The following is a 21,300-nucleotide window of genomic DNA, read 5'->3' on the forward strand; positions in this document are numbered from 1 at the left end:
TGTGTGTGTTTATTTTCCTTAACAGCTTCAGGCTCTTCTCCAGATATGGTCCAAGCTGCCTCCCAGAGAAGCATTAGAGTTATTGGATTTCAATTATCCAGATCAATATGTAAGAGAATATGCCGTGGGCTGTTTAAGGCAGATGAGGTGAGTTTGCTGGCAACTTTTATTTCAACAGCTGACTCAAAGAATTAAAATGCAGCCACAATGAAAAGACTCGGTGACTTTCACCCTGCATGAAATAAATCTTACAAATTAAGGAGCAGGCAGCCTCTTCAGTGTCCAGCTGTGGGCTAGGCTGCGATCCCAGTTTACTGATCGTATCAGTGGAACCAGAGTGGGTGGTCCTCCTTTGGGAAGTGCTGTCCAGTTGAGACAGAAGAAGGCTTCCTTTGGTATCTGGGTCAAAAGCCTTAAGGAAAGCTGATGGTTTTTTAAAGGTTTGCCTAGAATATAATGCTTTCACACATTACTTAACTGGAGAACTGCTTTTCAGAACTCAGAGAAGTGCAGATTTTGAAGGAGGGCAAAGCTTCAGTTTGTGCATTGTTTCAGAAAGTGTGGATTTGGTAGGTTCATCTTTAAATGTGAATTGAATCCATTTTCTCACCTCCGTACCTATGTATGTCACTGATGTCCTCTGTCTACAGTCCTATCCAAACATCTGGGAATAGGCTTCACTGAAAATCGTGAAACGTACTTTTGAGTAAGCATGCTTAAGTTTGCCATGCGTACATCCAATTTGCTTGTGGATGTTAAAAACTATGTATTTTCAAGAAGCTTCTCAGCTGGGTTTTTTTTTTTTAATTATCTACTTAAAATATTTATGGGCTTAATGCCATTTTTGCTCCAGGAAAGAAATGGGATATTATCAGTTGCAATGCTGCTATGCTCCTATTTCCCTTGACTTCTCAGGAGTACTGGATGTGATGTACAACATTTTTGTATTATTTTCAAGGCTAAATTGTTAACAACATATTTTGACTTCAGTAAAATGTAAACAAGGTGATTTGCTCTATCAGGCTGGTCTAGACTTGTGTAATGAACCAGTACTGCTGATAGTGTTGTTCTTAGATTTCTTTGAATTCATTCTAGGTATATTCATTATTAACTCCTTGATGCGATCAAATAATTGAATGCCTATGTAATTTTTTTTGGGGGGGGTGACTTTTCATTTGACATACTTTTCAGGAGAGCAGTTTTAGTCACTGTACAACATGTTAATTTGTTTGGACATTTTTTTCCTTTTTTTTTTTGCTGGGCTGTAAGTAGCTGAGAAGAACCCCTTAAGTTACAGTGAATTATTTGGTAGTTCAGCAGAGTTTTATTTTGTCACCTGTAATAGTTATTCTTTTTCATAAATAAATAACTGAATAATGTTTCATCCTTAGGTTAAAAAAACAAACAAACAACCCATTACTTCAAATTTCATTTCAAACCCAAACAGCTGCAAACTATCTTTTTTTTTTAAAGATGTTGTAAGCACAGGAAAGCCAGAAAGCAGTTACTGAACTTGCCTGATGATCTTTAAGACAAATTCATATGACTGATATTGAATACTTTGTCCATCTATCAGAGATATGTGCTATGAATGATAATAAATGTTGCTGCTGTTTAAATCCTTCTGGTTCCTATCCTCTGCTTTTATTCATTGCACATCATCCATTTGCTTCATATATCATGAACATGTTTCTAATCTGATGCACTTCATGTTGAGAATTTCCCTCCTGTTCATTTAATGCATCTTCCCACAACTAAGCTAGTTTCTTGGGTTTTCTTTATCTTCTTCCAGTGATGAAGAACTTTCTCAGTATCTTCTGCAGCTTGTGCAAGTATTGAAATATGAACCTTTTCTCGACTGTGCTCTCTCCAGGTTCCTGCTAGAGAAAGCTCTGGCAAATAGGAGGATAGGACAGGTGCTGTTTTGGCATTTGAGGTAAGGCTTGGTCATCTATTGACATGCACACGTATAAATTATCTCTCTTCCCCAGAACTTCTGTAGCAATTTACTGATACCATGATTTTGGTGTCCTTGAGACTAGTGTCATCCTCCATTCATTTATATGTTATGTCAGAAAAACTGGAAAATGAAGAATCTCCTGTTCTGAGACCAAGTTTCTTAGCCCTAATAGATGTGATGAGAAACTCTTAAGGCTGAGCTAATGTCTCAGGCACCAAAAGGGATCTAGATGAATCTTCCAGCAAGGGTGTAGGAAAATTTGTAAACCGTTTTCAGGCTGTTTTGTCTGTTTGTTTGCTTTTTTACAATTAAGTAGCTTATAAATTCTACAAAGTAAAAGCAAAAATATCTAAAACTCCACCTAACTCCTGGCTTTAGATTAACTTTCTTCTTGCCACCTTTTGACATGTTCTCTGCCTTCAAAGAAGAAATGGTCCTAGCCTGTCTATGTAAAATAAGAGATGCTGTTAGGGAGAAGAATACAGTCTGCCATATGGGAGGGAGAGTGCTTGAGATTTCCCTTCCAGCTATGCTCTTCCCCAGTTGTCTCACTGCCACGTTGAACAGCAGTGAAGAAGGACTTCAGAAAGATGGTAGATGCTGCTGCGGCACCGTAACCCATCAGAAACCCATCTTTCTGGCAAGGCTCCAGCATGCATTCCTTCTACTACAAAATAAGCTAACAATGTAGAAGAGAAGTCAGGAGAAAACCCTCCCACATAGGAAGGTGCCTGCCAAAACGTTTGACTCCCGCTCTGTTTCCTGTATTTTTGACTGACTTCATAAAAGACTCATGTCTACTCATTTTTATTCCTTTTAGCAAGGTATGATTTGAGAGTTCAGAATGCTTCACTTGGAGCATGGGATGGGCAGCTGTTTTGCAAAGGAGTTGAGGTCACAGCTGTATCATGAAAGGGATACATGCCCACTTGACTTTGAATTTCTTTATTTTTAAGACACTGACATGATATTGTTACATCCATCGTACAACTCCCTAATTATGTAGAATGACTGCGAGAGACGTATTTGTACATGGAGGGTTTTTTCCTCTTTTCTTGTAGATCAGAAGTGCACATACCTGCCATTTCAGTGCAGTTTGGTGTGATACTTGAAGCTTACTGCCGTGGAAGCATTGCTCACATGAAAGTACTTTCCAGACAGGTATTGCTTATTTTAAATCCTTACCTTCAAGTCACTCCTGGAGATGCGATGATGGTCCAGGTTGCACATTGCACATCACAGAAACAGTTTACTATGTACATGGAGAATGCTCCCACTCCACTGTTCCCCTATCAGACAAACCATGATACTAAACCAAAAACAAAGTATGGCTTAATATTGTGGTTTCAGGGCATAACACTAAGACAGGGATTATGGTTTGTTGTGTCTTCTCTTCCTAGGAGAGGAGCCATCTCCATGTTCATAGTAAATCATTAACTATGGTTTACTGAGACATGCAAATGCTGCCTGTGAATAGGAATGAGATGAGCAAAGAGAGGATAGATGGGTACTATGATGTATAAACAGGTGTCCTGGACATAATCTGGAATTTTAGCAGTCAGTCTGATTCTGCCCTTTTGTGTTAGGCTTAAACACCGCCTAGCATAGCAGTGGTAATCTTTGCATGCATGCAATTTAAAAAAAAAGCACTGGTCTTTTCTAATGAAATAATTTTGAAAATGGTGCTATTTATAGTTGATTTGTAGGTTGGCAAAAATTTAGATGTGTGTGGTTTTTTCCTGTGCAACCATAATTACCTGAATTCAGCAGTTCTAATGGAATCTGCATTGCAAAAGAAAACTATTTAGCTTGGAGCATTGAAAATGTTTTCTTTCTTACAAATGCGTTTGAATGAACTCCTAAAAGGGAATGGGGAGTCTTAAGCATATTTCAGCAATGATAGGCTTTGGGACTGTGACATTTCTGTGCACTTTAGAGAAGGAAGTGCATGTCAGTGCAATCAAAGAAGGGGCGCAAAAAATTCCCAACTGTGCAAACACGGAAGAAATACAAAGTAGAAATACTTCAAAAAGTTCCTGTTTGTATAGCACAGGTTGCATTTTGTTCCCTTGTTGCTGATGTTTGCACAGCTCCTGGAATTGTGGAAATTAGGGAGCTTTGGGTTTTGACAGATGGCTGACCTGACAGGTCTCCACTGCCTCTCTTCTGTAATCAAACTCCATACAGCTTCCACAGCATCCTGCCAGGCATAAATCAGCTTATCTGTAAGAAAGTTTCAGCCCTTGAACTGTGCCTGATGCATTAAGGTAAATTTTACAGCAAAATAAAAACTGTAAATTTGAAAGTGAATCAGTACTGGTGGAGAGAAACCTACGCAGCCTCCTATCCCAAACTTAGTTCGCTTAATAATAAGGGAATTGATCTATGTTGGAGCTGCAGAGGTGCACAACACTTTTGCAGTGTTAACACTTAATTATTTTCAAGGCACCCCAGCTGCTTCCTCCTAGAAACTCCCAACAGTAAGTAGATAATAGTTGGAGATAACTGGGAGAAACAGCAAAGCAGAAGTTGCAGGGGGATTTGTGTTTGTGACTGACGTTTGCCAAAAACAGAGCCTCTATTTTGGCTTGGATTTAGCATGTAAGCTTTCATCTGGGTTTCGAAGGCACAAGGGCAGAGAGAAATAGCTAAGGATGGGGAGTCTTGTGATCACATTGAAACAATCAGGCATGCATCTGAATTAATGGAATGAGCAAAATATTTTCCTGGTGACCCTGACAGACGAGATGACATAAACATTAAGCTTTTTTTGGATCTAAGTCAGGCATAGGCAAACTCTGGCCCTCCAGATGTTTTGAGACTACAATTCCCATCATCCCTGACCACTGGTCTTGTTAGCTAGTGATGATGGGAATTGTAGTTCCAAAACATCTGGAGGGCCAAAGTTTGCCTATGCCTGATCTAGGTACTTAAGGATCCTTTTCACATTAAAAAAGCACCTGTGTGGAAGCTGCTTTTTCACAGCTTTATCCCATGGTGCTGACTTTGCGCCAGATGGGCAGTGCAGATAATGGGGGTCCTTTCAATGTCATTGCTGCCCAGTCAGAATCGAGGGTAATGCAGTGTTTTCTACAAGATTGATCCCTTCCATTTTGATTGACTTAGTCTTTGACCTCACAGAGATTTAGAAATTAAAATCTATTTTGCAAATTTATTTCAGGTTGAAGCACTGAATAAGATGAAGACTTTGAATAGTATAATAAAACTGAATGCTGTGAAACAAAGCAGAGCCAAAGGAAAAGATGCAATGCACACCTGTTTAAAACAAAGGACCTACAAAGAAGCCCTTTCCAATCTTCAGTCCCCTCTGAATCCTTCCGTTTTGCTTTCAGAACTGTAGTAAGTGAAGTGGTCTCTTGCTTTTATGTACGCTGTAGCTCTTAGGTGGAAGCAGACAAGCAGAAGGCTCTTGCTCTTTGACTTCTGTTGGCTGCATTGCTCAGCAGATGCGTTGGCACACAAGGCGGCATGTCTTCATGTGGCTGACAACTCCCTCATGCTTTGACCTGGCTATGTAAGCAAATCTCTGGCTTCCTAAGGTTAAGATGCCTGTTTTGGTTTGGACTAAAGATTTTTGTGATTGACCTTTCGTACTTAAAATGTGTTCTTACAATACCTTGAATAATAATGTGCCACCTTCAAGTCAGCAATCAGTGACTGACAAAAGATATATTAAATTATCAGAAAACCTACCAGTTTAAGGCTATCTCATGTTGGCACAAGCTCCACAAAGCCTGAAAATGCAAAGCTAAGGCTGATGTGTTGACATTTAATCAATGTCACACATTTTCCTTCGCACCCACACTTACCCTTTGTCTTTCAGACCCTAATCCAGATAGGGAGAATGTGTGTGTGTGTGTGTGTGTGTAAAAAATGAAATATGTTTTCTAAGTTAATATGGACACTTATTTTCTTGCCTTGGTAGCTGCCAGATAGAGATCCAAGATCTATGGGTTTCAGTGTGGAATTCAATGTATCACTAAGGAGGTTATTCCATCCATGCAAGCTTTTCTGCTTGCCTGATGGAACAAATTCCCGTCTCCTCCCCGATATGCCATTCTGAGGGTTCTCCCAGCCCTCTAGATTTGGGAAAGCAGGGGGACTCTATTTATGTTAGCAGGAGACCTTGTGCTGGCTTCCACTAGTGGAGCAGTTGAGTTGACTCTCTATATATGCGACATACCCCATATACAGAACATGCCAACTTGCCAGTGTACCTTATACAGTAGCAGCAAAATGAAAGTTTTTTAAGGCATTTGTCCAAGTTGCAGTGTTCTGTTACTGAGTTACCTTCAGAGTTATTTTTACCCTGCTACATTTAGGGCGATTGTTCATTTCCCTTTTTAAGCCACTAACATTATTTATTACACTTTGGCCTAGTGTGGAGAAATGTAAATACATGGACTCTAAAATGAAGCCCTTATGGATCGTATACAACAACAAAGTGTTTGGGGGAGATCTGGTAGGGATCATCTTTAAAAATGGAGATGGTAAGTAAACAAAACAGCTCCCCTCCCCCCTTACTGCTATTATCTTAATTGTGCTACTGTTACCAATGCAATCCTTTAGTTTTGTTAAGTGAAAGAGCACTGGATAAATTCTATCATTTCGGTGCTGTTTGTACCACAATACAGTGGTACCTTGGGTTAAGTACTTAATTCGTGACGGAGGTCCGTACTTAACCTGAAACTGTTCTTAACCTGAAGCACCACTTTAGCTAATGGGGTCACCTGCTGCTGCCACGCCGCTAGAGCACGATTTCAGTTCTCATCCTGAAGCAAAGTTCTTAACCTGAAGCACTATTTCTGGATTAGTGGAGTCTGTAACCTGAAGCGTATGTAACCCGAGGTACCACTGTACAGTCTGGGAAGAAGAGGGTTTATTCATGGCTCCATTTAACTTCACCACTGTGATTAAGGCAGGGGTCGGGGACCTGTGGCTTTCTAGATATTTCTGGACTACAGCTTCCATCATATAGCTTCCATTATTCTTCACCATTAACCATGGTGGGTGTGGCTGATTTAACATCCAGAAGGCCAAAGGTTCTCCGTCCCTGAATTAAAGGTTTGAACAAATTGCCTTGAATTAATTTGTGTTTGTTGCAATGCACATAACACTGTTGGTCTCTAATTCAAATTTCTTAGTAGCAGCTATTTGATAAAATCATGCCTTCCTGTTTTGCAGATCTACGCCAAGACATGTTAACCCTTCAGATGTTACGCCTGATGGATTTACTGTGGAAAGAAGCTGGTCTAGATCTTCGGTGAGAGTGCCTGCAGTTACTAGATTTTCTGTGTTCTTGCCAAGCTCTTGCTTTTCAGAGATGTATAATTAGACTGTGAACATGTTGGGCATGGCAAAGAGTCTGCTTCAGATGGCTGCACTTTTTATATTGTTCATTTTTAACTTCTTGGTAGGGGGTGATATTAGACCTATGGTATGTCTTCTTCATTGTATGATTCTATATTCTTGTGTTAGTTTTGGCAGTGCAAATAACATTTGGGTCCTGAGCTGTGTATGGCTTTATGCAGATTCACTGCTGCCCACTTTGCTATAAGGAAGTTGTGAACTGAGTTCCTCTCATCTCCAGCAGCATCTCAGCTGTTTGAGTGTTGCATTGCAGAGCCGTCTGTGACTACACCTCCTCATCGAGCCTTCCATGCATTGTAGGTGTTTTTGTATGATACCATGATTTGTGCTGTCCATATTCAATCGCTAGCAAAATGCCCACCATTGTGGGACACATTATATATTGCAAAGATATCTAGGAGGCAGTACATCTCTCTGCACAGTAACAAGTTCTAGCCCTCTGCAGGATTGCTGTGAGAGCTGGGCCACAGTTGCAAAAAAAGCACACTTAGCAATAAAATGGGGAAGGACGCTACCCCTGGTAAATGGTGCAATTGCAAATACGAGTCAACTTGATCCTCCTGAATAAACAAAATAAATAAGTACGGTAAATATCAGATTACATAAAAAAGTTTAAACAAAATGCATGCGTGCATCTTGAATCCTGCTCTTGAAATTTAGTGGTTTCCACTTTTTCCACCTGCAGTCACTTCCCTCTCCAAATCACTGTTTTATTTTACTTACTGAAATAGTTGCATTCCATTTTAAAACATAAAACCCAAATCAATCAAATTAGCATTAAAAAAACAAAAATGTAAAGACCCCAAAATATGAGCTTTGGGGAGGAGCCCTGCAACTTTCAGAAGAGATCCTAAACGTACCCTGAAACTGCAAACATAACCCTGAAGTCAGCCTTGGCCTGACTTCAGAATAGCCCCAACAGAAAAGAGTCCTGAATAAACATCTTCCAGAAGGGAATTTCAGAGCTTCAGTGCCATTGTAAAAAGACCCTATCATGGGCAGCAGTCTAAAGGGATGTGGACCAGAGAATAGGGAGGGAGCGCCAGATGAGAAGTCTATTTGGTTCCCTGCTGCTGCACTAAACTGTGGTTCTTAACATTACATGAGAATAAACAATGTGGCTTCCAAACACTCTGAAGTGCTTCTGTTGGCCGTTTGTCGCATACATGGTCCCTTGTCTCCTGGACCAGAGTGTCTTACATAGGAGTATTACTGTGCCGTAAGTTAATAGGACTCTACAGTATTTGCTTATTTTACTTGCTACTGTGCACATTGTTTTACAAAGCTAGGAAGTGTATTCCTGACACACCAGATGGTGATCTTAAGCTCATATCTTAAATATTTTTTGTAGGAGTTGAACAAACAGAATGAGCTTCAGACACACAGCCATAGCCCACGCAGATAAGAGCGGCAGTTGTAAAACAGTGACCCATCAGGCAAATATGCTATTCACGAAGAGGTTCTCTTTAATTATGTCTCTGGTATCAGAAGAATTTAAATATAGATTATTTCAGGAAGTTTATTTGCTTCCTTCAGGGTAAACAGATGAGTGTTTATTTTCTCTGAAGTCATATATTGATTTACCATCTCTTTTGGTAACAGGAAAAATATTTGGAGATACTTTTCTTCCAAATAAGCAGCTTGAATTTTGCTAAGAGTTAGGGTGAGGTCTTCCTATCTGGCATATGTCAAACAATAAAAATGAGAAGGTTGAGCAGTTGTTTTGCATTTGCTGCCTCCCTAATGTAGGGTGGAGCTTATAAATCTCGCCCACATACTTTGTTGGCAATCAGCGCTGAGTTTGGAAGAGTTATTTGAAATGATTTCTCTGATTCACTCTTATCTGAGGCTGACTTAAGGAAGTGGAGTAGGATGAGGCAGTTCAAAGGTTACTTTTTAAATCTTCCAGGAAATGATTGACCAGCTGTTATAATAAGTGTCTTATGTGTCAATCTTTTTTTCCAAATAATGTTAGGGTTTTTGTTTTGTTTTGTTTAAAAAAAAGGAATGGTAGGCTAAATGAGCTGAGAAAAACTCCATCAGAAATCCTTGTGCTTATTTTTATACCCCCTTTTAATTGCAATGTTGGAATCTGTAAGAGGTGTTTAGGTTAACCAAAACCTACAGGAACGACTGAATACTTTTTTATCTAGGTTGGAGAAAATGGGGCATAGTCTGCTTCTGCTCAGACATAGAGCCTTCTGCTGGATTCCTCAGCTGCCACCCCGGCAGATGTTTGTCCACGCTTTTCTTGGGGGGGGGGAGTTGGGGAGGGTGGTCCTCATTAACAATACATCTACATTATATTGGTATCCTCCAGATATTTTTTTACTATAGCTGCCATCAGCCAGCCAACATGCCCTAATGTTTGGGGATGGTGGTAGTTGTACTCTGAGAATATCTGAAGGCCCGCAGGTTGAAGAAGGTTGGTCTAAGACAGGCATCCCCAAACTCGGCCCTCCAGAAGTTTTGGAACTACAGCTCCCATCATCCCTAGCTAACAGGACCAGTGGTCAATGGATGTTGGGAATTGTAGTCCCAAAACATCTGGAGGGCCGAGTTTGAGGGTGCCTGGTCTAAGACAATGACTGCATTGAAGCCCTGTTCTCCATAGAGAGGGAAGCAAAGAGCAGAATGACCAGGCCAGCCTCTGAAGATTGGAACTATGGAGTTTTACAATCTGCTGAGAAAGTGGCATACCCTAAGAATTCTGTGCCTGGGAAGCTCTGGTGCTTAAGTATTCCAAGGAAAACAACAACCACAAATTATGAAACTAAAGAGTCTGCCGAATAAGGTCATCCTGAATGTATATTCTCATTCTCATACTTTTGTTCAGTATCCTGCCACATTACCAAAAGCGGTCACTGCAAGGAGGAACAGGATTCTTGACTCAGTCTCCAAATGCTTGGGGCTCACTTTACTAATACCTCCGGATCATTGGTGATGGCTGTGCACCCTTTCAAACAAATGGAGAGAAGTTGATCTTACCTGGCTTTCCATGCCTTCAGTCCCTTGGTCTGGCACTACCATATCTGCTTTCAATCCAGTTTTGACAATGATGTCTATAAAGTGGGTACAGATGTGTGTCATCAGACTAACTCTAATTAATAAGGTAAAAGGTAAAGGGGACCAGGTGGCACTGTGGTCTAAACCACTGAGCCTCTTGGGTTTGCTGATCAGAAGGTCAGTGATTCAAATCTGCGCAACAGGGTAAGCTCCTGTTGCTTTGTCCCAACTTCTGCCAACCTAGCAGCTTGAAAGCACACCAGTGCAAGTAGATAAATAGGTACCGATGCAGCAGGAAGGTAAACGGTGTTTCCGTGTGCTCTGGCTTCTGTCACGGTGTTCCATTGTGCCAGAGGTAGTTTAGTCATGCTGGCCACATAACCCAGAAAGTTGTCTGTGGACAAACACTAGCTCTCTCAGCCTGAAGCAAGATGAGCACCACAACCCCATAGTCACTTTTGACTGGGCTTAACCATCCAAGGGCCCTTTACCTTTACATTTACCTTTAATTAATAGGGTTGCCAACTTTTCCCTTTTTATATTGGCATTCTATGCTTTCAACCATTACCCCAAAGGCAAAAATTCAGCACATATGATTCTGTTAGCATGGAGGTGGAAGTGGCAGGTTAAAGCTTCACCTGTTGAATTTCTGCCTGCCATGTAGCCGTTAAAGGATTGATCTTCTGTTAAGGAAAAAGGGACAACACTAATAACGAGGAATAAGTTTCCTTTTTATGGTTAAAAATGTGGCATGGCTATGGAAAGGATATATTTATGGAACAAATAAAAGTAGGCAAAAGGACACCAAATCAGGGAAGAATCACACAGACAGTGGTAAATATAATACATTTAATGGGTTCTAGGGTGCTCCAATAACCAAGACTTTGGGAAATGGCAAGACCAGCATCATGAAGATCTGTGTAATGCAAGCAATTTACTCCTGAGCTGACTCATCCCCTCTACCCCACATCCCAACAATCCATGAAGGGAAGAATAAAGTTATTCATTATGGAGGCTGATAAACAAAACTTGTAGCAGACTTAGAGTTGCCATGTGTCCTCTTTTTTCAGGACATGTCCTCTTTTTGATGGGTGTGTAAAATGAGAGTTTTCATAGCGATCCATAGTTAAAAGTAGAAGTCAGCAAATGTGCCCTCTTTTTTGCTTTTCAAAATATGGCAACAAGCCTGTGGTAAAATCTTGTCTTTGTTACAAAGAAGGTTATAAATTCAAAGATTAATTGTGATGTAAGAAAAGCACCAAACCACATCAAATTTATTTGAAAGAGGCAGGGCTTGAACTGATAGGTGGACCTTAGGGGGGGCGGACATTGCAGAAGGAAAATAGCAGTCGTTTCTCAGGGTGGCTTATAGATCTGTCAGTAGGCTATCTTTATATAGTTCTTTTATAGGGACGAAAGAATCCCTCTGACAGATGTTGAAGGCAAGGATGAGGTGGACCAGGGCCCTGAGGATTTGTCCCCAGCTTGACTCCTGTCAAGCTGTCTCTCTGACGAGGATGTTTTTTCCTCTGGTTGTGAGCTCACCATCCTCAGGGGGCTGAGCAGCTTTCATCATTGCCTGCTTTTGAAGGGGAAGTTGTTGGAAGCGTGCCCAGTGAAAACTGCAAGTAAGGGTGGGTTGAAATGTCACGAAGTGCAGCAGGCAGCAAGCGTCACACTTTAACCTCACAAAACCTGCCCAAAGATTCTCAGGTCGTAATAAGGGCTCACATGCACTTCCTTAGATCGTGGCAGCAGGAGTTTCAGAAGTGCAGCTGCTGTGCGATCACCTAGAGTTGGTGGTGGGATTCAGCATTATTATTATGTGGGGAAATGTTGAATTGAGCGCGATGGCAGAGAGTGAGATGTTGTTTGCTGTGTTTGTTGACGTGATGGGAGGTGGAGACAAAAGAACATCTGAATGGCCAGAGGTTTGCCAGCCCTGTAATGTAGGAAACTTAGAGCAAGTGGGGAGGAGGATAGCTGGACTTCTACTCTGAGCTTTTTGAAAATGGAACTGTCCAATGAACATGGCTTGGCTGCGTTTGCATTAATATTCAGCTTCCTAAGTGATGGAGTAACAGCTTCTCGTTATTTAACTCTACATTGGTCATTGGTTTTAAACACATTGAACTGAACTTTGGCTTTGGTGGGAATGTTCTTCAAAAGGAATGTTTGCAATCTGTAAAAGGTTGTTGTTTATTTGAAAATCAAGCTGAGATTGAGCTTTTATCCATTTAATTCTCTCATAATGTTCTAATTCTCCACAAAAGTTTCATTATATATCCTACTCTGTAGACTCCGGGTAATTGTTTTTTTAAAAAAAAAAACAACAAAAAAACCTTCCTTCCACTTCAGGCAATTCTGCCATCCTTTATCCCATCCCTTTAATAGAAAATCAAATTTATACCACAAATCCCAAACAAAAATCCATTCCAGTGCCATTCAAAACATGAAACTATCCAGCCCGTAAAGCCTGAAGAACTTCTTCATTCAACTGCCCCATCCTGTGTATCCATTTTTCAGAATACAGATGCTTTATCCTTCCACAATTGTGTTCCTTGCTAAAGTAAGTAGCCTCATCTCATGAAGCTCCCCAAATGACATTTCATGTGGCTGGTACACCAGAAGCTATTTAATGCCTTTTAAGTGCAAAGTGTGACTGATTTTAAACTGGCAAGATCCACTTGTCAGTTGCGAATGGGACACATATATTTAAGTGACTGAATTTCCTTACAAAATCAATAAGGGTTAGGCTCTTGCTTCTGCGTTCACTGCAAAGAGTTTCTCTTTTGTGTTGGTGAGGTCTGCATGCTTCTTTCTTCTTCCACATATTCCGTTATGCCAACATACCATTGTAGCAGCTTGGAAGGAATAAATAAAAGAAATAGCACCATCTGTTGTCAGAATATTAGAACTTCAAGACTATGATTTTTCTCCCTCTTCTTTGAAATGCTAGAACTTGGACAACATGTTGTGTTGAGTTTCCAATAGTTGTTTGGTTTTTTTAACCCAGTCTTTCAAATTAACCTATATATTTTTCCCGAGAAATTGTTTTGAGCATGTTTCTGATTTGTTTATAATTTCTCTGTTTTCCTCAGAATATTACCTTATGGATGCTTAGCAACAGGAGATCATTCTGGCTTAATTGAGGTTGTTTCTACTTCTGAGACAATTGCAGACATTCAGCTAAATAGTAGTAATGTTGCTGCTGCTGCTGCATTCAACAAAGATGCTCTCTTAAATTGGCTTAAAGAATACAATTCCGGGTAAGCTGTAAAAAATTTTTATGATGTTGGATTTTTCATAAAACATTGACATCTCACAGTTCACACAAATGACCTTTACAGTGTATTAGAGGTGAGCTATCACAATTTGCATGTTGGTGGTGAGATCTAACTGTGTTAGCACAGGCCTTGAGTACTTTCCCCAAGAAACATATTGCAAAACAAGATATTTAACAGAAGCCATAAACTAATGCAAGTTAGTGAATGGAATTAAATTCAGGTGAACTGAATTACTAAGGGTGATTTAACTCATAAAAAATAAAGCTGGAAACACACACACACTCTGCCTTTCTTCTTTTTCTTTTCTGCTAATTGAAAAGCAGCACCTCTCTGGCATTATCTCCCAGGAAAATAAATCCCAAAAGATCCTCATTGTGTCAGGCTGTGTGGAACTCCTGACTTCCACCCTTGTGGAACTTTTCAACATATCTAGAATTCCATGTTGGAATCTGGTCTATCAGGCATAAAGGATGCTCTGATCTTTCATGACATCCAGGGAGGGAGGGAGAGATCATTTCCACCTGCATAGTGTTCACCTAAAATTGTAATCAAAACCAACATTCTTCAGTAATGCTCCCCTTGAGAAATTCCTCCCCTCACCCATCCCTTTTATTAAATGGATGGCTTTGTTTGTTCTTCTTGGGATTCAGTTTCAGTCAAAAGATAGTAGAAGCCATGGTCCTGTCCACTAGGTCTATTTTGCTTTCCTTAGAATTTATTTTAGTCAGAGTTAACTGACACAAGGCACAGATGCCATGTATTGCGGTGGGGTTTTGGGATGCACCTGAACTTCCCCTCCCTTTTCTTTCCCTGCTCACCCTCCCACATGCCTCCTAAATCAACTCTCTGGAACAGACTTGGGGAGAGTGTGGGAAACAGAGAGGGGTGGAAGCTCTATGGCATAAATGGAAATCCTTGCACCAACAGAACCCAGAGCATTGGATACCACCCATAGTTTTCCAAAAAGATTGGCCACTGGTGCTTTAAGTGTCTCCTGTCACCATTCCTTTCAGTGTCCTTGCTTAAAGCTGCAGTCAGTCTTTTCAAGCCAGGCAGTCATTCAGATCCTGAGATCCAGTTTAACTGATCCTCAGCACTGTGTTTCTGAGCAGAGTTTTGAAAGTTGCAGGCAATAATTGTGAGAGGCGTGTTCTGTGTTGTCAGCAAGGTGCTTGATGCGTTACCGTTGCCAAACAATGAACATATTGCCTGTTCATTGTATGTTTTCACAGTAAATCTCATAAAGGACAAGCGTAGCTCTCTACAGTGTTCTTTCTGTGAATTAAATTTGCACAGCAATTTCACATATTGGAAGGCCCTCGTACAAACACAGCTCACAATGTTTCATTATCTGGTTATATTCAAAGAGACTCTAAGGTAGATTTTGTGTTTGCCTTCTATCTAGGAAGATGCTTACCTGATGCTGTGCAAGGGGCAATTCAAGAAATGCTAGTTTCTCATCTTTAATTTTAAGCAGCATGGATTTGAACAAAATGCATTTATACCAATAAAATCCATTTTTTCTTTTCAATTCAGAGATGATTTGGATCGAGCCATTGAGACATTTACTCTATCTTGCGCTGGCTACTGTGTAGCTACTTATGTGCTGGGCATAGGAGACAGACATAGTGACAATATTATGGTCAGGAAGAATGGCCAGGTAAGGTCATGGTAGGCAAACAAAGCACTACATGATCCTCTTGAGGAAATGTTTTGCTTGGAACCTAATGTATGTATTGATTTTATTTATATCCCACCCTTTGTCCCTCCTATAAATAAAACTGCTAGCACAGTTGCAAAGCTAATCTGGGTCCAGTATGGTTTCATATTGGATGGAGGACCACATGTTGGAATTTCTGTCTTGCAGGGGTTGGACTTGATAACCCTCGGGGTCCCTTCCAACTCTACGATTCTATGATTTTACTATTTATCACAAGCAAATCACACAAGCGGGTCACAGTAAATTAAAAACAATACAGAAATCAGTGACGCAATAAAATCTGAATTGCTTCAGTTGCTTCTTATGAAAATACCACATAGTTTGCTTATCTCAACTGCCATCTCCTCCAGAGGCAAGGAGGAAGACAAGGGTTTTCAGCTGGTGGCAAAAGCTGAACTATCAGCCACACATTGGAGGGGAAGAGCTGGGCTCTATCCCAAACTAAAGCACGTGGGGCTTCACTCAGTGATGGAACAACAATGCTACTTTCAAAGTGTAATACCCTTTTAAATCATGTAAAGGTAAAGGGACCCCTGACCATTAGGTCTAGTCGCAGACGACTCTGGGGTTGTGGCGCTCATCTCGCTTTACTGGCCGAGGGAGCCGGCGTACAGCTTCTGGGTCATGTGGCCAGCATGACTAAGCCGCTTCTGGCGAACCAGAGCAGTGCACGGAACTGCCGTTTACCTTCCCACCAGAGCGGTACCTATTTATCTACTTGCACTTTGGCATGCTTTTGAACTGCTAGGTGGGCAGGAGCTGGGACCGAACAATGGGAGCTCACCCTGTTGAGGGGATTCGAACCGCCAACCTTCTGATCAGCAAGCCCTAGGCTCTGTGGTTTAACCCACAGCGCCACCCACGTCTAAATCATGTACCATTCTATAAATACTAAGAACCACTTTCTACATAGTGTTTTCCTACACAGGTATTAAATGTAAAAAATAACTTCATGTTTGGGGATTATGAAACCTGCTCTGTTTTGCATTTCATTAATATGTAACGGTGGCTTCTGCCTAGGGCCGTATGTCTGGTGCTGTACTGATTTACTTGCTAATAAAGTAACTTTTAAGTCACAAACCATTTCTGAGCATTGGGGCTAGAAAAAAAAATTATTCATGTTGCATTTTGGAGAAAATGCAAGTAATAATGCTTTAAAAATTAGAGCAACAGAATTATAAAATTATTGATTTATTCACTAACTTCTCTTCCTATTCCTTTTCTCAGCTCTTTCACATAGATTTTGGCCATATTCTTGGAAACTTCAAATCCAAATTTGGAATTAAAAGGGAGCGAGTGCCTTTCATCCTTACCTATGATTTTATACATGTCATTCAGCAGGGGAAAACTGGAAACACTGAAAAATTTGGCCGGTGAGTCCTAAATTCTCAAAATAATTTCCTAAGATATCATAGTGGACCACAAAATGAAGTCATCAAACAGTAAAATAAAAACAAAGCCATAATTATGAACAAAATCACACAATATAATCTCAGTGTTGAAACTGATATTTTGTTAAAGCAATTCATTAATTTCAGTGGGTCTGCTCTGAGTAAAATTTAGTGGACTACCACCTATACACTCACACAGCTTATCTGTTTCCCCTTGTAAACTCTTTCTGTTTCTCTTTCCTAATATGATGTACACACAGTCTCACAGCTTACTTGTGTCCGCATGAAGGTTTTCTTTCATTCATTCTCCTTGCTGGGGAAAAAAGCAAATTTCCTGCTATTTTTGTAAACCTCCCTGAGAAATATAATTGAAGGATGATATAAAAGCACTTAAAAGGAATACATAACACTCCCATTGTATCAAGTCTAATTTCTTAATCTTCCTGTTAGTAGGCTTAAAAAAACTAGGCATAGTAAACACACTGGAGAATTTAATTTCGGAAGACATATTAAGGTGCAAACACACTCAGAAACGTGTGGAATTAAGTGTAAGAAATGGTATCTTTGGAATATGTATTCCTATCACTAGGGAGCAGTTCAGACATGTTTGCCCCCAATAACAGCATATCCACAATAATGTCAGTTTTCTGATCCTCCTTCATGGAATCACCCCAGTATGACTTTCCCTAAACTAAGTAACAGTTTCTGCCACAGTCAAGTCTTTCTTGAAGGGCCTTTACATTGCTGCTGCACCATAATCCATCGCAACCCTTTGCAAATCTTGCAAACTAGTTAACCTGGTACTTTCACGTGGGCTGCAATATGTGTGAATCCCTCTCTCCCTCCCTCCATCCATCCATCCCTCTCCCTCTCCCCCTTCCTCTCCCTCCTGCATGCCATAGAACAACGCCCCATAAACCATACAGTCACCACCTGTTCCTTGGCTACATTAATTTGCTTTGGCACTGCAGTACAAATGACTATATTTGGCTTCCTTCCTTCTAGCAACTGGAGTTGTGCTGCTCTTGTATTTTCTGTTGCTACGCAGGAGGAAAAACAAGTGATTTGCAAGGGATCCCTTTTTTCACCTAAAGAGGGAACAACCCTTGGTTTGTCCACGTCAATTTGCAAGATGGGTGCAGGTGATGGGTTAGCAAGTTCATTTACCTCAGATAACAGCAGTGAGTCAATCCTGTTCAAACAAATGTCTCTTGAACCAGATCAGGCTACCTGGGGTCTGGCCTACTTTTTGTTGCCCTGCTTTACAGTATGTGTTTGTTTGTGCATGTTAAAGGTTCCGCCAATGTTGTGAAGAAGCGTACTTGATTCTGCGAAAACATGGAAACCTATTTATCACTCTCTTTGCACTGATGTTAACAGCTGGGCTTCCAGAGTTAACCTCTGTTAAAGACATCCAGTATCTAAAGGTAAAACTCTGATAGGCACCTTAGGTGATATTTGTCCTTTTTCCTAACCATGTTCAAAGTTTGTTCACTGTGATGCTCCTAATGTAACTGGTGTGGTCTTCCTCATATGCGGTGAACATAAAAAGCTGAGGTCATTGGTCCCTCTAGTCTAGTTCTGTCTACTTCAAAGGACAGTGGCTATCCAAGACCTCAAACAACATGGTTTGTTTTCTTTCATCTGAATACTAGATAAGTCTATACTCCATAGCAGAGGTTTTCAACCTTTTTGAGTCCACGGCTCCCTTGGCCAACTACAGTCTTTCTGTGGCACCTCTGTGGGGTTTAGGAGCCCAGTTATGTCACACCTTGCTTGCAGAGCTGGCAGCCCCTCACCCCTTCCTTGTGGAGGGTTCCCTCAGCCTCTTCTCTTCTCTTCTCCCCTCTCCTTGGGAGTCCTCTGGGTAGCGACACCAGCTCTAAGAACTTAACTGACAATTTTAGGTTATATTTTAGTGATTAAGATTTAACTTATATATATTTTAACTGCTTCTTTATCTGTATTGTCCCTGTTATACCCAATTGCAAATTCAAATGTATCCCTATCATGTTTTATTATTTCCCTGATGTTGTATGTGAGCTGGAACTGGTCTGTGACCGAAATTAATAAATTCATTCAGCCACAGCTGCTGCCCCTGATCTCTGAGCTGCCCCCGCTGCCCCAAAGAGAGGTGCCTTCTCATGCTGCCCCATAGGGGCCTGGGAAGCACCCCCTGCCCAGCCCCAGAGGCACCACTTTCCCGCAGAGCTTGTAGCTAGGGCTGCTGCAACAAACAGCTGTGCAAGCCTTTGGGAGGCAGAGATATGAGAGGGCATTAGAGGAGAGAAGAAAAGAGGGACAGAGGGCACTGTTGCCCATGGCACCCTAGGGTGCCACAGCACACTGGTTGAAAACCACTGCTATTTAGTCCTCAAATTGGGCAGATTTATTTTTGCATCAGACTGAAGAAACAATACTGTTCATAGAGTATAAGAAGCACATTCTTACTGACAGTGGCAGTTTGCCATGGAATAACAGTATTAGCAAGTAAAGAAATCTCAAGGGTTGAGTATTCAAGGCAAATAGCAATCTTCTTAATACTACTTTTTGTTCCTAGGACTCCCTTGCCTTAGGAAAGAATGATGAAGAGGCACTAAAGCAATTTAAGCAGAAATTTGACGAAGCGCTCAGAGAAAGCTGGACTACTAAAGTGAACTGGATGGCACACACGGTCCGGAAGGATTACCGATCCTAGGTGGTTCATGAATTTGCACTAAGCTTAATGTTACCCTGACAATAAAGTATTAAAAGGGAAACAACAGACCCTTTCTCAAAACAGACCCAAGGATATTGCCTGAACGATTCCTGATTTTATTTTGCACTCTGCTTTGGAATGCTTCAAGAAGATTCGGGATTTTGTAACATTAGCAGATTCCTCAATCGCTTCTGCTGACTTTGCACGCTGAAAGCTACCACTAAGCTTTTATATTATTATTATTTTGATACATTGAGAAGCTGTAAATATTTGAGATTTTTTATGTTTGGACAGTGTTCTCTAACTTGGTCTAGATGGGTAGAGAATTTTTGAAGATCTGATTGCTAAACAGCATCAGAGATGTTTCTGATGTGTTTAATTCTGCTGCAACTGAACATTGTTGTGTGTATATATACTTTTTTTCTGGCACAAACATATTTGTTCTGCTGTAAATAACTGCCAGATCATTCATTGTACAGCAGGGTGCTGCTTTATTGTCTTGAACTACTGCCAGAAGAAGAGAGGTTTCTACATTTAATAATGAAAAGAAAAATATTTAAAGAGACTTTTGCCCCAAGTGCTCTGTGTTGATATAAATGTATTGGAATGTATGTAGAGCATATATGTTTGGGACAACCTTTTGCTCTTGGAAATTCCACCTCAACGTTTACTGCCTTTTTGAATTTTATTGAACGTTCAGTGAAGGCCTGCAACATCTAAGCTTTTGAAGACACTTCAATAAAGAGTTTGTCACTGGAAAACCAACAGGCCACCCATAACAACTATATTATCTGCACACATTTGTGTAAATCACAAAATGGAAAGCATTAAGCATCATAGTCAGGTTTTGTATATACATCTCAAACTAAGGGAAGTGTATGTTCAAAACCAAGAGATTGTGATTTTTAAAAATGCTATATTATAGCATTTTTAATCAGTACCCCAGAAGGGAGTCAGACCTGTTCTTTACTACTTAAATGCCTGCAGCACTGTTTGTTTTGTCAAGGAAGTTTGTATTTTGCCTAAGTTGATACATGGGAAAAACTGGATTTATTTTAATTTATCCAATGAGGTACCATACTTTAAGGTGCTTATAACAGAAGAGTAATTCAAGTTAAAAGTGCAATAGGAACTGCTTGTTTAAAGATGTAAACATAAAATGTTTTGAAACAGTGGCGAGGTGGACTAACTACTGCTTACTCGCCAAAGAACACTGGTAGTTCTTAACTTTGGTGATGATTGAATGAAAGTAATTATATATAAAGTTGTCTTTGAATCAGAACAATGATTTTAAATAGGAATTGCATTAAAGTCTATTTTACTTTGTCAGATGTGTGTGTTTCTCTAAAGTATACTATATTTGGTTGGATAGAGTTCTGTGTTAATATTAAGCTGCAATCATGTTGGGGATTCACAATTTGTGAATATGCTAAGAGGCCAAAGCTTAATGAGGAATATGTCATAAATGTGAAATTACACTAATTACAATAATCATGCACAAGTGTGTGAACATACACACAGTAGCCCTGAGAAGCTTTCAATTACTCTTTCCATGATGAAAAATTTCATTTATTTCAGTATTGTCATTTACTATACTGTATCATCAATCTGGAATCCAGCTGCTTAATTATTCCCATGTTTGTGTTTCAATGGGAGATCCAGCTTGTATTCTGGTGCCTATGACAGTGAAACATCCCATCTAAGTGGCATGAATCTATATCTATCATCTATCTATCTATCATCTATCTATCATCTATCTATCTATCTATCTATCTATCTATCTATCTATCTATCATCTATCTATCTATCAATCATCTATCTATCTATCATCTATCTATCTATCTATC

The 21,300-nt window shown here is 40.3% G+C and overlaps 1 protein-coding gene across 7 annotated transcripts in view; it reads left to right on the top strand.

Annotated features, from left to right (window-relative positions):
* The window catches only part of PIK3CB (phosphatidylinositol-4,5-bisphosphate 3-kinase catalytic subunit beta), a 100,704-nt gene extending 79,922 nt beyond the window's left edge, over positions 1–20,782 (top strand). For all 7 annotated transcript variants that reach the window (XM_082221733.1, XM_082221734.1, XM_082221732.1 and 4 more), the window contains 11 exons: positions 26–147; positions 1,793–1,936; positions 3,022–3,121; positions 5,142–5,320; positions 6,362–6,471; positions 7,166–7,244; positions 13,459–13,626; positions 15,181–15,304; positions 16,592–16,737; positions 18,050–18,182; positions 19,316–20,782. In XM_082221733.1, coding sequence (XP_082077859.1) covers positions 26–147; positions 1,793–1,936; positions 3,022–3,121; positions 5,142–5,320; positions 6,362–6,471; positions 7,166–7,244; positions 13,459–13,626; positions 15,181–15,304; positions 16,592–16,737; positions 18,050–18,182; positions 19,316–19,453 — 1,443 coding nt within the window. In that variant the 3' untranslated portion in view covers positions 19,454–20,782. The remainder of the gene's footprint in view (positions 1–25; positions 148–1,792; positions 1,937–3,021; positions 3,122–5,141; positions 5,321–6,361; positions 6,472–7,165; positions 7,245–13,458; positions 13,627–15,180; positions 15,305–16,591; positions 16,738–18,049; positions 18,183–19,315) is intronic.
* The last annotated feature ends 518 nt before the right edge of the window (positions 20,783–21,300 follow it).

Source organism: Podarcis vaucheri, assembly GCF_965113315.1.
Source record: "Podarcis vaucheri genome assembly, chromosome: 5".
Classification (NCBI taxonomy): domain Eukaryota; kingdom Metazoa; phylum Chordata; class Lepidosauria; order Squamata; family Lacertidae; genus Podarcis; species Podarcis vaucheri.